Source organism: Camelus bactrianus, chromosome 12 (assembly GCF_048773025.1).
Source record: "Camelus bactrianus isolate YW-2024 breed Bactrian camel chromosome 12, ASM4877302v1, whole genome shotgun sequence".
Lineage (NCBI taxonomy): Eukaryota > Metazoa > Chordata > Mammalia > Artiodactyla > Camelidae > Camelus > Camelus bactrianus.
In genome coordinates, this window is record NC_133550.1 from 19,671,513 (window position 1) to 19,687,684 (window position 16,172).

The 16,172-nt window shown below is 44.3% G+C and overlaps 1 protein-coding gene across 3 annotated transcripts in view; it reads right to left on the reverse strand.

Annotated features, from left to right (window-relative positions):
- The window catches only part of ANO6 (anoctamin 6), a 187,002-nt gene that overhangs the window by 34,778 nt on the left and 136,052 nt on the right, over positions 1–16,172 (reverse strand). For all 3 annotated transcript variants that reach the window (XM_045523605.2, XM_010964168.3, XM_045523606.2), the window contains 3 exons: positions 13,001–13,106; positions 9,421–9,481; positions 8–150 (listed from right to left, as the gene is read on the reverse strand). In XM_045523605.2, coding sequence (XP_045379561.1) covers positions 8–150; positions 9,421–9,481; positions 13,001–13,106 — 310 coding nt within the window. The remainder of the gene's footprint in view (positions 1–7; positions 151–9,420; positions 9,482–13,000; positions 13,107–16,172) is intronic.

Below are 16,172 nucleotides of genomic sequence, written 5' to 3' on the forward strand. Positions count from 1 at the left end.
GCTTTACCTGGGTAATCTCATTTATCACCACGTGTGTACACCGCGCCTCGTATTCTGGCCGGGGTTGTTCTTCCTGCTGCAACTCAACTGTGTCCCATTCGTACTCAAGTTCCGCCTGGCGCCGCTTCCAGAACTCCAGAAACAAGGTGACTGACGGAGAGACCAACAGAATGTGGATCTTCAGTGAGGGACCGATGCTTCAGACATCTGTACTTAATTATTACCCTTAACACTTCGGTACATAGTTAATAAAATCACATTTTATTTATAGGCAATACTAAAGAGAAAAGCGAGTTAATGCTTTTTTAAATTTTTTTTAGAAAAAAGAAAATGTAGATAATTTATTGAACTTGTGAAAACAGACTCTACCTCAGGGGAAAGGTAGTAATGTGATGGTCAGAGGCGGGTGACTGTCTAATGCTAAAGCATCTGCTACCAGCACATTATTGCCCACTAACAACACAAGTATCAGGGGAATGGTGGGTATAGCTCAGTGGTAGAGCACGTGCTTAGCATGCACAAAGTCCTGGGTTCAAGCCCCAGTACCTCCATTTAAAAAAAGCACAAGTAACTGTCATAATTTAAAAGCGGTGCACGGTCCACCCTCCAGTCTGCTCCTCCTCACGTCCCTCTCTCTCTTCTGTCCAAAGGACCTGAGGTGGGGGGGGGACAAGAATGCTTTAGTAGCCCCTGCATTTCTGTTTTCCACCACCCCAGTCACCCCAAGTTAAAATAATATTCTTAAATATGGAAAACTGCCATTTTTCTCAATCTTCAGTAAAGTATGAGTAATTTTTAGAAATCGTTTTTCTGTTTTAAGACTTGTAACTTCAAATAGTAGATAAAAACAACATGAAATGTTCGTTGAACACGTGGTTTCAGGGTAAATCCCTTAAGCCCTTCTTCCAACCAGACTGTTACCCCTAGGCCCTTCCTACAGAGAAATTCTGTAATAACCACTGCCCCCTCCATCATTATATGTGAGTCTCTACCATGCTCTGAGAAGAGAGAAAAAAGACACAGTGCCCACTTCCAGGAGCTCCTGGGCGCACAGGAGTCATAGTGAAGTGATGGTTATGGAAGCGTGTTAAGAGGGCTTGGATAAGAGTCAGCACAGGGTGCTCTGGGCACAGAGAGCCAGAACTGTATCCAAGGCCGTCCTGGAGGAGGGACCACTGTGCTGAGTTCTGAGATGCCCTAGAGGTGATCAGGTGAAGGTAGAATGTTAAAGCCATTTCCCCTGGGGAGCTTGCACATGCAAAGGCGAGAGGCCAAAGAGAGCCAGGTCCCTTCCAGGAACCGCAGATAGTCTAGAAGTGATCGCAGGGTGTGGCAGGCGGGTGAGGCAGCCAGGTGGAGAGATCGCAGGCGCACATCACAAAGGACTCTGTGTGCCTTCAAGGTGGAGGAGACATGGAAGGTGGTCTAGAAAGAAACTAGACAGAGGCAGGGAGACCTACTGGCAGGTACATGGCGAGGCCTGCCTCTGCTCGGCCGGGAGGAGAGAGAAGACAGCATTTCAGCAGGCGGACGGATTGGCCGCAGGTGTGATGGAAGGGGGAGGAAGAGGTCAAAGACACCGGCCAGCTTTCTGGCTTTGGCAGTGTCCTAAATTCTGGTGCTGTTCCCTGAAAGAAGGGCAGGAAGAGGGGCAAGTTATGAGAGGAGACAACTGATTCAATTCTGATCAGGTGCCTGTGGGCTCCAGGACAGATGTCCGGTAGGCAAATAAAAGTCTAGAAATCGGGAGAAAGTTCTAGGCTGAGCCACGAATTCTTCCTGTTTCAAGAGATCAACTGAGGCGTGAGTGGACAAGCTGGCGAGATGGGGTGTGGAGGGGGCCTTTGCGTTGTTTTTTGTTTTCTAAATACTTTTCTCTTTTTGTGGGGGGCAGTAATTAGCTTTATTTATTTATTTTAATGGAGGGCCTGGGGATTGAACCCAGGACCTTGTGCATGCTAAGCACATGCTCTACCACTGAGCCATACCCTTCCCCAGCATTTTTTTGTTTTTGGAGATTAGCTCTACTGAGTGGTCTGGGTTGAGAATCAACCTGTAAAGAGCAGAGAGCCTTGGAGCAGAGAGCAAGGAGAAGCCGCCTGGGGTCCTGCAGACCCCGCCAGGGGCGGCCGGAGCCGCAGGGTGCCTTGGACAGGCTGTGAGGAACGTGGACTCAACACTCCCCGGTGGCGAAGACAACAAACATGTTTAAAGTACCCGCTTCCCGGCAGTGTTTGTTCTGACTTTACTAATTTTCCAACGATACTGAGTGAGAGTAGAAATAATCTGGACACTGTAACCAAGTTCAAATGCTGGTTCTGAGCATTTTTAGCTGTGTGATTACTGGTTAAGAGGCTTCAGCTTTCTGAGCCTGTCTGCCATGTGTAAAATGGGGGACTAGGACCTTCCTCATAGGCCGTTGTGAGCTTAATGACATAACATCTACAAAGGCCCTCCCGACCCTCGGAGGTCACTGCTGTTACTGTCCCCATCTGGGACACCAAGAAACAGAGGCACAGAAAGCTTCAAACATTTGCCCAAGATTAAGGTTGGGATCAGGAATCAAACCAATTCATCTTCTTACGAACGACATGGCACTGCCCACGCTCCCTGCTCCAAACACCTCCCCTTGGCTCGGTCCCGTGGCACCTGCCCTGCTTAGATGTCATCACTGCCTGCCCACCCGGTGTCTGACCCTGGCATTCCTCCCTTGGTCCCACACACCGCCTCCATGGGCACACCAGCCCTCCCGAGGCCATTGCTGTGGCTACTCGGATGTTTACAAGGAAACACAGGTGGCAGCCCAGCTTTTTGCTATAGATGCTGCTGCCAGTGGAGGCCAAGAGCTCACAGTTAGTGGGGGAGGCCACTTCTGGTCTCCTCCTTGGCTCGGGAGCTGGACGGAATCTAGTCCCCCTCTGCAACTTTGAAATCCAGTATGAGAGCTATGTAAGTCCATCTGGCCTCTTGACATAGAAATGATGCCCCTGCAGTTGTACTGAACATTGTGATCTCCTGGCTCCACCAGGGAGCAGAGGCCATGGCCTGTTGTCCACCAAGTTCCGTCTCCTTGCACAACAGCTACAGTGGGATGAGTTAACGCTGGACCGGGAAATCTACAAAGCCCTTGGGTATTATTTCCCGACACTCTCAGGTCACCTAAATGCCCCAGATCCTCCAAGTAAACAACTCGTAAGAGAAACTGAGCTGGCTCGCCTGTCAGACCCCTGATGGCAGGACTGATCTGGCTTCTCCTGCTCTCTGGACGGTCCTCTTTCTCCTCCTGTGTGCCCTTTCCTCATTGAAAGAGCCTGTTCTATGTCTATGCGTAAGGGAGTATTTGTGGCTCCCTGACCATAAATAAAACCCTCAAAAATGAGCTCTTGGTGAGAATGGAAGCGTGGCACCCACGTCTCATGAGCTCAGCAACCCCACAGCCTCATCTTGCCAAGACCGCAGCCAATGCCAGGGGCCCATGCTGTTGAGCGCGGGGTCTGGAGAGCAATGCCTCCACCACTGAGAAGCTGCCCGCCACTTGCGCCCTTGGCCCCATCGGGGGGGGGGGTGATGCATCCATGGGCTGAAAGCCTTGAGGGCACTAGGTGACGGTGGACCAAGCTGTGACTGGCCGGTCCTGCTCCCCACATGACCCACGTTAGCCTCACGTGCAGAAAACCCCCAAAGAGGCCCCACCTATAAGCCAAATGTCCTCAGGCCGCCTAGGAAGCAGCACATTATACACAGTGCGCCACCCACTCACTGAAGTCCCCGAGGCTCACAGCTCCTTCCTGTGACACTAGGCACCCCCATCCAACAGAAGACCCTTACTTTTCAATTGACTTGAGAATTCTACTGCTGACACTGCCTTCCATCCTCCACCCATGAAGTTCTTTCCACTCTGTCCCCTGCTCTGCAACTATGAAACCAGTGCAGTGCTCCTTCATGAGACAGGAGGGAAGGGGGCCGGGCACGGCCATTAAAAGGACACAGCAATTAGCACCAAGATGGTGGAAGATCTGACTCCCAGTAGACCTTGAGCTTCAATATACACTCACTGAAACACAACAGGATGCTAAATGGCACTCCCACGGGTGCCAGGACGGTTCCAAGGCTGACCATGCAAGGTCAAAGGGTGAGTGGTGACCCAATTCCTGGGAACCCCAGCGCCTGCCCCAAAGTGGTTGGAATATTCCTCCCACTTGCCAGCATATGAAGTTACCAAGCCCATAAAAACTTATAGCCCCACGCCTCGTGGCTGCTCTCCCTTCTAGGGAGACGCCCGCACTCAGTCTACAGAGTGTGTATCTACTTTTACTTTAAACTGGAGCACCCAACTCCCAAGCTTGTGGCCTTTCTCTTGCCTTCTGAGACAGCCTGCACTCTGTCTATGCAGTGTGTATCTCTCTGAATAAATCTACCTTTTCTGAACTGTGGCTCGCTCTTGAATTTCTTCCTGTGCGAAGCCAAGGACCCACACTTGGTAAGGCACATCCCAGGGGCCCAGCTGAGACCTGGGATACGGCCATCCTCTCCCCCACATTTTCCTGTATCACACGTTCCTCCCCAAAGGGCAGGCTTTATCCTTTATGCTGACCTCACCTTGTGTGCTCCGAAATAGACAGCACTCATGCGTCCTGACCTGGATCTGCTTCTGCGTGTGTCATTTCTCATGTCCACTAGAACGCCACCTTCATGAGGGCAGGGATTTGGTTCTGTTCACAGAGGAAGCACCAGCACAGCACACATGCTGGAGAAGTGTTAGCTGAATGAATGAGCTGTGGGAAGTCCTGGGAATTCCACGTGGGACTCCTAGCCACCCAGGGGGCCCAGCTGACTCCAGCTGCTCTCTGCTCTGCATGACAGACCTCTAGCCACCACTCTCTGCTCTGCCCATCACTTGGGCCGGGATGAGCTGAGATGAGGATATACCCTGGAGAATGTGATGGCTGGTTAGTGAGGTTGTAGCAGCTCTTGCCCCTTGACTGCTGGGGGTTATTCAGGACGGACAGACTGAAGGAAGCGCCGTGTGCACCGCCCCACCCCACGAGTCACTTTAAGCACCAGGACCGCACACCAGGGGAAACACTGGTCCTTTCCAACCTAAGGAGAGGGACGACGGGTGAGAAGACGGTCTCTGTCTATTAACAGTCTCTTGACGAGCCCAGCCTGGAAGAAGCTCTTTAAGCCACTTTGAGTATCTTCCTTGTGTTTCCGTAATCCCTCCAGATTTTGTCATTTTGATCTAGGTATTAGAAATACAGGTGTTCTTGAAATTTGTATTGATTTTCAATGAAGAAAATCCTCAGTTTCCTTCTCTGCTAAGAAAATTACTGCACTTCATGTAAAAAAGCAGCTTCCTTTCATTGTTTTACAAGAATCTGTGATGCGGGACGTGAAAGTTGAGCTGTGCTATAGCACCAACAGGTGGGCAGGGACGAGACGACAGGACTGAGCTCGTGCGGTGGGAAGGCTGGGGCTGTCTTATTCCTGCTACAGAAGGAAGGGTCCGTATCTGTGAGGGGGAGGTAGGACCAAGGATGAGAAACCAGCATTTTCTAACCCGTTTCTATTTTTCAGAGTCCCAGATAAAACACTGCAATTATATCAATAAAAATAAGTACGTCTGCATCCCTCGAAAAGCACGCTGTGACTTTATTACTACACATGGCATTTTCTCACTGACCTAAGGGCTGATGACAGCCAAATCGTTGGCACGGCTCTTATTCTGTGCTCATCCCCTTTTTGTCTTTGGAGCCTCAGGTAATTTGCCTCCTCTCCCTGAGTGTTATTTTCCTCATCTTTCAAATTGGGAGTGTAACTGCCATTCATTGGCTCAGCGTCTATCCAGCAACAGGAGATGGCTTATGAAAACAAAAAAAGCAATATAGCAATTCTAATCTGTGTTCCCTTCCTCCTCCTCCCTGAACTTGGACATACAGGGTAAAAAATGGCATCTTTTACTAAGTCCTGAACTTAAGAAGGAGCAGTTCTGATGAGGAAGTCAGAGGAGTGCCATGTAAGCGAGAAATGACCTGGTGAAAAAGAATGAGCTGCCAGCAGATCCTCAAAACCCATAAGGGTGCAAACCCTGGGAGCTACAGGCATGGGTGGGAGTTTCTTAGTTCCCCATTCTACAAAGCTGAAAACTTTGCAGGGTCCATGAAAGACACTGATAGCCCAGTACAACCGCGCCATGTCTTGGAGTACGCCGGGGCCACATCGCCGCGACTTACAATGCTGTGTGTCCCACAGCGAGAGCCCTGGGGCCGGGGGTGACTGTGTCTGAGGCTGGACAGGAATTTCCTGTTCTGTTTCTTTTGCTCTCTCTCTTCCTGCAGCAAAACAACTGGGAGGACTCCAGTGGGGAGCACTGCACTCACGTTCTCTGGCAAACCACACACCATGCAGCTCTAGCTGATCGGAGAGAGGACTGTTCAATGAGCATATATACACCAAAGGCAGGCAGAAGGCTGCCTGCGACCTTGGGAATCCAAATCAGCTTGTCCTCTTAATCAGGACATTAGACATCTAAAGAAAGTATGCATCAGATGAAGACGATGCCCATAGACGGCGTTGCTGGTTATGTCCAGCATAAGTCCAAGGCACACTCTGGTAGATGGGAGCGTTCTGGTTGCTTTAAGAGTTTGCTGCTGAAGGGCTGGGACATTTCATCGGGCCTTGAGACTCTCCAGACCTCTTTACTCACAAAGGCAGACAAGGTAGATGACCCAGCTCAGCCTTTATTCCAGCTTCCTAACCAAAAGGCTACGAGGTTGAAAACACATTTGTCAGACTCTCCTGCAGCAAGGGTTCCAGATGTGGCTTTAAAAATGCCCATCAGAGTTCAACATTTGCAAATATTAACTACCATATATAAAAATAGATTAAAAAATAAATTTCTTCTGTATAGCACAGGGAACTATATTCAATATCTCGTAATAACCTTTAATGAAAAAGAATGTGAAAATGAAGTCATATATATGTATGTATGACTGGAACACTGTGCTGTACACCAGAAACTGACACATGGTAACTGACAATACTTCAATGAAAAAAAATATATATATCTATTAAAAAAAATGCCCATCAGCGGCATCTGAGCGTCACTGAAATCAGAAACCCAGATGAATGGAGGCAGAGGTGGTTGGAGGAGCTATGTTATTTTGCTAGGGTGGATGCAGCTGGCGCGGGAGAGATCTAGAAGGAATGGCTGGCTGCAACAGCCATTTACTGATCTGCAGGTGACTTAGGGTAATTGCTTCCTGAAATCCTCCCCCCCTCCTGATGAGCCAGGTGTCTGGCGTTTTTCTGGAAATCACTAGGCCCAGCCTAGAACACAAAGGTAAAAATTAAAAACTGCAGTCAGGCAGTGAAGAGGCTGGCAGGAAGCATCGGACAAAAGTAGGTCAGAAACAACAAGGAATGGGGAGGGGAGAGAACGTGTGCTGAGAACCCTGACTTCAGCGGTGGGTTGTCGGTGGTGAGGACTCTGAGTCAGTATGAGAAGATGGATTGGTGTGGGTTAAAAAGGTGGCCATTGTTCAGATAAAGTGTGCGATGTGGACTATATTTATTAGAAGAGGTTTTTTTCCCCCTTCAACTTTGATCATTTCTAGGGAGCAGAAAAACACTCTGCCACAAACGTCTAGGTGCAAAAGAGGTGCTATGGGATGACAGTGGTATGAAAAATTTCAGTTTTGCAATTTCAGGCTTTCCTTAATGAGGTTCACAGCAGTAGCTCTCATAAGGCAGAGGTAACAAGAAAAGCAATATAAGGTACTTAAAATAAAGTCATCATCATACGTACATATCCTTGAAGATACACATATGGTGCTATGAGCGGGGCCGAAATGTTTTCTGCATTCTAAAATCCGATGAAATAAAATCACTAGCTCATTACGCCTGGCAGTTCTATAAACATGATGTAGTTAATGATCACAGAAAGCAAGATCGGCTAGGAAATTTGAGATCTGTCTTTTTCAGTGTCAAAGTTAATGTTTTTTGTTTTATTTAAAAAGTATTTTTTTAAATTAGGGCTGTCAGCATCCATTGGTATATGGGGTTCAACAGATGTGTGCAGGTGTTCTAGACTGAATAAGAGCGAAGACTGAGGTTTAGACAGTAGTTAAACATCTCGCCCGTGTGATCGGCACCCACGCTCTTACTGGAGATTAAAAAAAAAGAATGATGTATTTTACAATGGAGGAGTACAAAGGATATTAGTTTTTAGACTTGATCTTTATTCTTCAGTGTGGCAAATATTAGCTAGTGTTTTGTCCTCAGCCAAAGCATGCTAAATGTCTGAATGACACTGTGACTTGTTAGGTAAGTTTGGCCATCTTACAGTTTACTCCGTGCAGGAGTGGCAACTGATAATCTCTTAAAAGTGTCCAAAATAATTGGCCTGTCTGTTCTGTGATTCATTTGGGGACCCTTCCTGGGCATAACCACTGCAGAAGAGAAATCCCATCAAGGACACCTAGAAAGACCGGTTATCCATACGTGTTGTGAGGGTTGATGTCTTGTCTTCTCCAAAATAAGACACTTGGTTCTGTTTCTTCCCCGACCTAGCCACACCCTGAACTCTATTTTCCCCTTGACTCACACAGTGAAATTGGAAATGCATCTATCTTTGAACCTGGAAATTTTTTCTTCAGTGGTAGGACATTTACATCAGTTAAACATGTAAAAGTCTGCATTTAAAGAAGATGATTATTGCCTTATTACATTAATGATGCTCTTCAAAGTAAATCCTATAAACATAGAATTAAAGCTTCTATATACAAATTACATTCTTTAGGATCCTATCTGTTCTATGTATTAAACAGAATGTTATTATGAGAGTAGCTGCACACACTTATTAACTATTCACTCATATAGACGTGTATAAAGAAGAAAGCTTACCTGGAATCCTCGTGTTGCTGCTTTTCCCGAACCCCAACCCCACGAAAGTTAGGTTGGATCACAGCTATGGGGGCTGTTCCAATCATGGTTCCCAATAAACATGGCCTTCCTGCATCCAAGCCCTTGGGCAGTCCCCCCACCTCCTATTGTTGGGTTGACCATGATTTGTTTTGGTTGATGGGAATTTTGCAAACTTGATGCAGTCGCAGGCTTAAAAGATGCCTGCACACTGGGGCTCCTCCTGTCTTGCTTCTCTTTGGAGCCCTAAAACCCCCCTGTGGAGAATGCTGGGCCAGCCCCCTGGGGGATGAGCGACCGCGTGCAGCAAGATGAGCCAGGCCAGTCAAGCCCCACAGACCAAGCCGGGCAATTCAAAGTACTAAAACTGGGTTACTTTGACAACCTAAATAAAACTATACAATGCTATTGAGTTAGGTGCTTGTATGATCTTAGGGCTTGTTTGCTTATTTTTGGTTAAAAGGTGAAAGAAAACTGAAAAAAATGAACATAACTTACCCCAGACCCCCATAAATACTGCAAAGACTAGGGTTCCAAAACTGTCAAAGATGCACAATTTCTGGAAAACACAATAATGACATATAAATGAATCACGTCCTTCACTTACTAGAGTTCAGCAAATACGCAACGCCTTGTATGTGCTACAGTCTGGGAATTTCTTTTAAAGCTGTTTCCTAGTTTGACAACCAGCATATCTACTACACACTGACAGATGGGATTTCTTATTTTCTTGAAAGCAAGCAGCCTTTGTTGTATTTACCAGAGTACATTTTCCAAAGGAATCTTTCCATATCATGATACAGAAACAGGCACAGCTGCTAAGATTCCACTCGGTTTAAAGCCTCTCACAGGCTTTTGAATAACAGCCTCTTTTTACAGACTATCATGGTGAATCTGAGGAAATAGAATGGCTTGATGAATACAATCAACTCCAAGCAACTTTTCGATTTACGATTTGTACCTTATCATCCCACCCTGGTCAGAGGGTAAGTTCCTGAATTCCTCCTCTTCACGAAGCTGGGGTTTGTTTTGAGATGGCTCTCTCCCAGAAAAGCTCTTTCCCTCAAATCCAGTGATGAGTTTTCTCCCATCACTGACAGACACTTCCATTAGAATAACGGTGCACGGGCGCTTTTCTTGACTTTGCAAAGACGGCAGTGATCATGAATGTGCCAACTACAAACCAGCACTTGCCATCTGCCCCCCTACAAGGACTGGATCATGCTGGCACTTGCCTTCTACCTCTGCTTGGATTAAATCACGAGCCGCTGCAGCCTCTGACCTCCAACACCCTGAAAGGTGTTCAGGGTGGAGGTCAGGAATGAGGCGCTCTGTGCTCTGGGAAAGCTGGCAGAACGTGCCTTCAGTTAGATATTTTCAGGAGAAGATTTTATAAGCCCAAATTCTTCTGTCTCCTCATATCTAGAAAAGCACTAAAATTATTAAAGGTGACATCTGCTCCTGGTGACCAGCAGCAAGCCTCTGTCTAAATGTGTGCTTAACTGTATGCACCCCCCCTTCACTAAAATCATATATTATACTGAGTTCCCCCCACCTCTTCAGGGCAGCTCCTCAGAGCTATCTGAGATGCTGTCTCCCGGGCTAGAGTTCTCATTTTGCCCCAAATAAAACTTAACCCACAACTCTCACGTTGTGTGATTTTATTTGTCAACTGATGAATACATGACATACTCTGTTTACTAGTTCTGCTAAGTTTCATCTTTTTGTTAGTGTACAAATAGTCTATCTCCCTCTACAAATGCCTGGAAAAATCTTTCAATTAGGTACCAATTTTTCATGAGTGAGCATTTTTATATCTCCTAAAATAGTCCATAAAGTTAATGGAAAAAAGTAGCAAACAAAATATCAACTTTATGCTAGATCATATAAAAAGTAAAGATCACATGGTAGAAAAAGAAGCTATAGGCTAAAAAAAAAAAAGCAAACTTTTCAATGTTAAAGAAAATTCAAAGCTGATTCTAAGGAAAACTACTTTTTTAAGGTAAACTTTACACTGATGTAAAATGAGTAAACATTCATCTATGTAAAATATTAGTTAAGTTATTTTTGTAAAATAATATCCACCTACCCATCTTCTCATACATTCTATTTCCAAAGCATACAGATGCCGCTCAAACTTCCACTTATATCCTGGGCAGAAAGCACAGTCCCAGATTGTCTGTCATCCAATTATTCCTCTCAAAACTCCAGCTCAAGGAAGACAAAATTAACACACAAGTGACCTCTCCTGGGAGCAATGCTCCCCACCTATTCCTTCAGCCCTGGGACTGCACGGAACACAGACTTCAAATCTTGCAGCTTGGACTCTCACGGAACCATCTTTCCTAAGTCGTCATTTAATGTCATGCCTCAGCCCTCATTGAAAATTATTATAAGAAAAGTCCTATGAGACACAGTTCTGCATGTCGTAATTTATTGAGGATTCTATCCAGTGTTACTCTTTAAGGCATCAGTGCAAGCCTCTCTCTACTCGATACCTCCCTTCTTGCCCTGATACGTCTACCCACCCACTCCAGAAAGAAACAATCCTACTTGTGATTTCTTCACCCTATTAGGCTGAGAGGAAAAAGAAAAAGTAAAGAAAACCAAAAACTGGAAGCACATCTCTCAGTGCTGCAGAGAAAAACAGGAGCCACAAGAAAAAAGAGGGTTTACTGCCAATGCCAAGTTCCTCCCAGCTGCCAGACTCAAGACGAGAGGTATGCCCTGCACTCTGATGAAAGGGAGTTAGGGGGCCTGGATGGAGTCACCGTGTTTGCCACATGTGTAAGAATCAAGGAACCAAGAGAAAGAATAAGGTGGTCGACCTTTCTGCTCTACGTGCCTCAGAAGCAACATGGAGGCCAGAAGTAGGAGAGAAGATAAGCAGGGAGCTTTCTCGGTAAGAGGCTGAGCTTGCCTCCTCGGCAGGATGGCAGAGAGGGAAAGCCAGCCGTGGTCACGACGGCCCCAGGCAGCACGCTGGTTCAGTCAGCTGGCAAGGAACACGGTAATGGCAAGGAATGCCGATTTGCTGTCAGCCTCTGACTCTGTCAGTTACCAGGTGGGCGACCTTGAGCAGATTATTTCATCTCTCAGATCTCAGTGTTTTAATCTGTAAAATGGAGGTAACACCTCTTCTGCCTGTCTCACAGGATTGTTTTTTGTGTCGAAAGTGATAATACAGTCCAAGAATTTTGCTAAGCATAAACCACGAAGTGGCACCACTGTAATAGCAGTGTATCCAGTTAAAATGTAAGACTTACATGGATTGAGCTTCTGATATGCTGAGGTCATAGAGAGATTCCTCAACTTTCATGGCAGAACTAGGGGACGAAGAAAGATCAGGACAAGGGTGTCTACCACGTATGTCAAAGTTGTCAGGAAAACTCTGAACCAAGCGGGCTACCTTTCTTCCTGTCTGGAGTTTCTGGCGTGCCTTTCAGTAAGCTCCCTCCAGTCTCAGTGCTTTTTCCTAAACCTCCTGGATTCCAAGAAGTCCTCTAGCTCAAGGCCATCTGCATGTTTAAGGGGAACCAGATGTGTTTTGTGGGAACATTTCTGAGACAAAGTGAATAACTGTTATCATTTGTAGACAAAAGCTTTCTTACGCATATTTATAAATTCAGTCTAAATCTGACCAGCAGCATCTTTAAAAATCCATGCAGAGTTTCAGCACGCTTTCAAAGAGGGAAAACACAGTACAAATTTCAGGTTTCCATCCACCCGAATTAAGGAAAATACTTACAATAGTAAACCTATTAAATAGTACTTATGAGATAAGACGGGTTTGAGATTTCTGCTTTGATTATTTGAAATACTCAAATAGTTTCAATTCCACAGTTCCTCACTGACCCTCCAGGCGATTTTAGATAAGCCTTTTAATTTCAATTTGTTGTTTTTAAAAGAGGAATAAACACATGCATTTCATATCTATCTTTTCAAATCTATCTTTCATATCTCAGTTGATAATTACCTTTCTAAATTCCTCAGAGGAAAAAATTTAATCACTATGTTGTGCTAAAGTTATTAGAATAAAAATCTTTCATTACTTGAAAATGTTTGGGGAAAAAAATACCTTTGAGGACTCGCAAGTAGCATTGAGCTTCCAGAATGGACAAAGCCTGTCACACTGAGGACACATTATGATCTTGCCGCCAATATCAGGATCACAGACTTCTTTGCTAAAGAACAGAGAAAAATAAAATTTAATTTAAAAGAACTTTAATGAACAGGACTTTTCACCAGCAGGATAAAAATCCAACATCTCTTCATAAGAAAACTAAATTCTTGTAAAACTAGGAATAGAAATGAACTTCATTAACCTGATAAAATCTTGCTACATAAAACCTATAAAAAATTATACTTAACAGTAAACTGTTGAAAGTACTTCCTTTAGATCAGAAACAAGACGATGGGTCCTGCTATCCCCACTTCTTTGCAGTGGCGGTCCCTGCCAGCGCAGTAAGTCAAGAAAAATAAAGATAGAAGGAATGGCAATGAAGAAGAAAACCTGCTCTCCCTAACAGATTCCATAATTGTCGACACCGGACAACTCAGTAGAGCCTGCAGATAAATTATGAGACTAAGTGAGTTTAGTAAGTTTGCAGGACACAAAGTCAGTATACAACATATATACAGGGTCACAAGAAGAAACTGGGTCTCGAAAGATCTGCAACAATGAGGAATTAATTTTTTAAAATACCATTTTTCAATAGCTTAAAAAATATGAAGAGCCTAGGAATAAATCTAATTCAAAATGTATGAAATTTATATGGAGAAAAATGATAAAACTGTTCTGAAAGAGTGAAGAAGACCTGTATAAATGGGTACATTATCACGCTCATAATTTGGAAGAATCAATATTTGAAGATGTCATTTCTCTCTTATTTGAGCTGTAAATTCAATAGACGAGCAAAGGGCTCAGAAGGGTCAAGACGCTCCTAAAGAACAAGGCGCTCCTAAAGAACAAGGCGCTGTGGGGATGGATTAAGAAAAACCGACCTAGAGGGCAAAATCAAGAGTTCAGAAAAAGACCTCTGCATCCCCCAACACTGACATGAAACAGGCAGAGTTGGCCCAACAAATCAGTAAGGTGAGAACTGACATTTCAACAAACAGGGAATGGAATACCCATACAAAAAAAGGTGAAACTGAACCCCTAAATCCTATCATGTACAAACCAATTCCAGGTAGAAAATAAAAATGCAACAGTACCAACTTATCAAAAAAAGTAGATTATCTAGATAACCTGGGGGTAAGGAGAAATTCTACTAATGGAAAACAAAAAAAGCATAAATCATAAAGGAAAATATCGATACACTGAAAATCCTTAAAAGTGATAACTTCATTAAAACACCACAGAGAGGAAAAAAAAAATAGCCACAGACTAGTAGAAGTTTTGCAACATGTAAAAATGACCAAGGGCTATTCATGAGAGTTGTTCTAAAAAATTGTAGTCTACAAATTAATAAGAAAAAAAACAGCGAACTGACAACAGGTTGCACACTGCTCCCTGTAGGAGAAGCCATGCAGATAGACTCTTACGTGAATGGGGCTGGAGCTGTAGGATTAGTTAGCCTTGCAAATAATTCAGTTAAAAACAAATGCGCATGGGATACACTTCTAGATTTACTGAGTAAAGATCCTGGAAAACTTGCTCCTCTAAAAAGCAATGACACTGGCAAAATTTGTCAAAATTAACCTCTGTAGAGCTCTGGAACTTAAACAAAGGCTTCCAGCAATCCAAGGAGTGTTTATGTAAGGGAAAAAAGCTAAATCTCCATAAAGATACTGAGCTTTGTGGCATTATAACTTGATCTATCGCCATCCCCATATCCTCACCTAAATGGTGGCCTTTAAAAGCAACAGTCTCACAATCAACGCAGCCTAAAGGCCACTAAAGGGGCAGAAGCGGTTTGAAGTAGTACAAAAAAACCCATCCCCAGTGAACTGTTACTATTTGACCTATCTCAAACTCATGCTGTGCAAACAGCCCTGTCCCCAGAGTGTCTGTTAAAAACAATTAGCAGAAATTATTTAACATTACAATTGCCTGAGGCAGTGATACCAGTAGAGACTAACTAGATTCTGACTAGAAAACTTAGAAGGCAAAATTCAGTAATGAGACGTTCTAGGGGTGGAGGTAGAGTTAAAAAGCTCCAAAAAATTCTGGGAATTGTAGAAGGCCATACGCATGTGTGGCACACGCCAAGGAGAGACCTGAGAAAACCTTAAGCCTTCAACTCTGGCTGACCTTGAGGTTCCGCATAAGTAAGAAGTAAAGGCTACGGAAGAGCTGTTACGGAAGAGCTGTAGATGCCTGCTGCTGCTGAGGGCATCCCTCAACATGCAAACACAGAGCCACCTGGCAACAGCTCAAACAATGATTGGCCCCAGGCATTTAAAGAAATCACTGTCCAATCGTTATTACAATGATGACAACCAGGCTTTCTGCACACATACAGATCTCATGGCCATGCATGATAAAGAATACAGACTTTACAGAATTTGTTCAGGAAAGTAACTAAATAAATTGCAGCAGCAGCAATGACAACGGAAGCCACAATAAACCCTGAAGATGAGGAAAATCTGGCTTTCAGATCTGCCACGTTATAATATTTTAAATGCCCAGTTTTCATCAGAAAATGACAAGGTATACAAAGAAACAGAAAAGTTTGGCCAAAACACAGGGGAAAAAGCAATCAATAGAAACTTCCTGAGGATGTCCAGACACTGGATTTACCACACAAAGACATGAATAAGCAATTATACATATGTTCAAAGAACTAACAGAAACCATGCCTAAAGAATTAAAGTATGTGAACATCTCATTGTACAGAGAATATAAATAGATAAAAATTATTTAAAAGAAATTGTAGAGATACAAAGAAAATGACTATAATGAAAAATTCACTGCAGAGTTTTCTCTGTAGATATGTACTGGTTGAAGAAAAAGTCAGCTAACTTAAAACTAGTGAGATTATCCAGTCTGTGGGAACAGAAAGAAAAAGGAATGGCAAAAAATGAGCACAGTGTCAGGGATGGGTGGGACACCATCAACAATATCAATACACACATAATGGGAGTGCAAGAAGGAAGGAGAGAAAAAAAAAGGGGCAGAAAGAATATTTAAAGAAAGAATGGCTGAAAAACTTCCCAAATTTGATGAAAACATTAATTTGTACTTCCCAGTAGCTCAACAAATTCCACGTAGAATGAACTTAGAGACATCCAAACACAGGCGTATC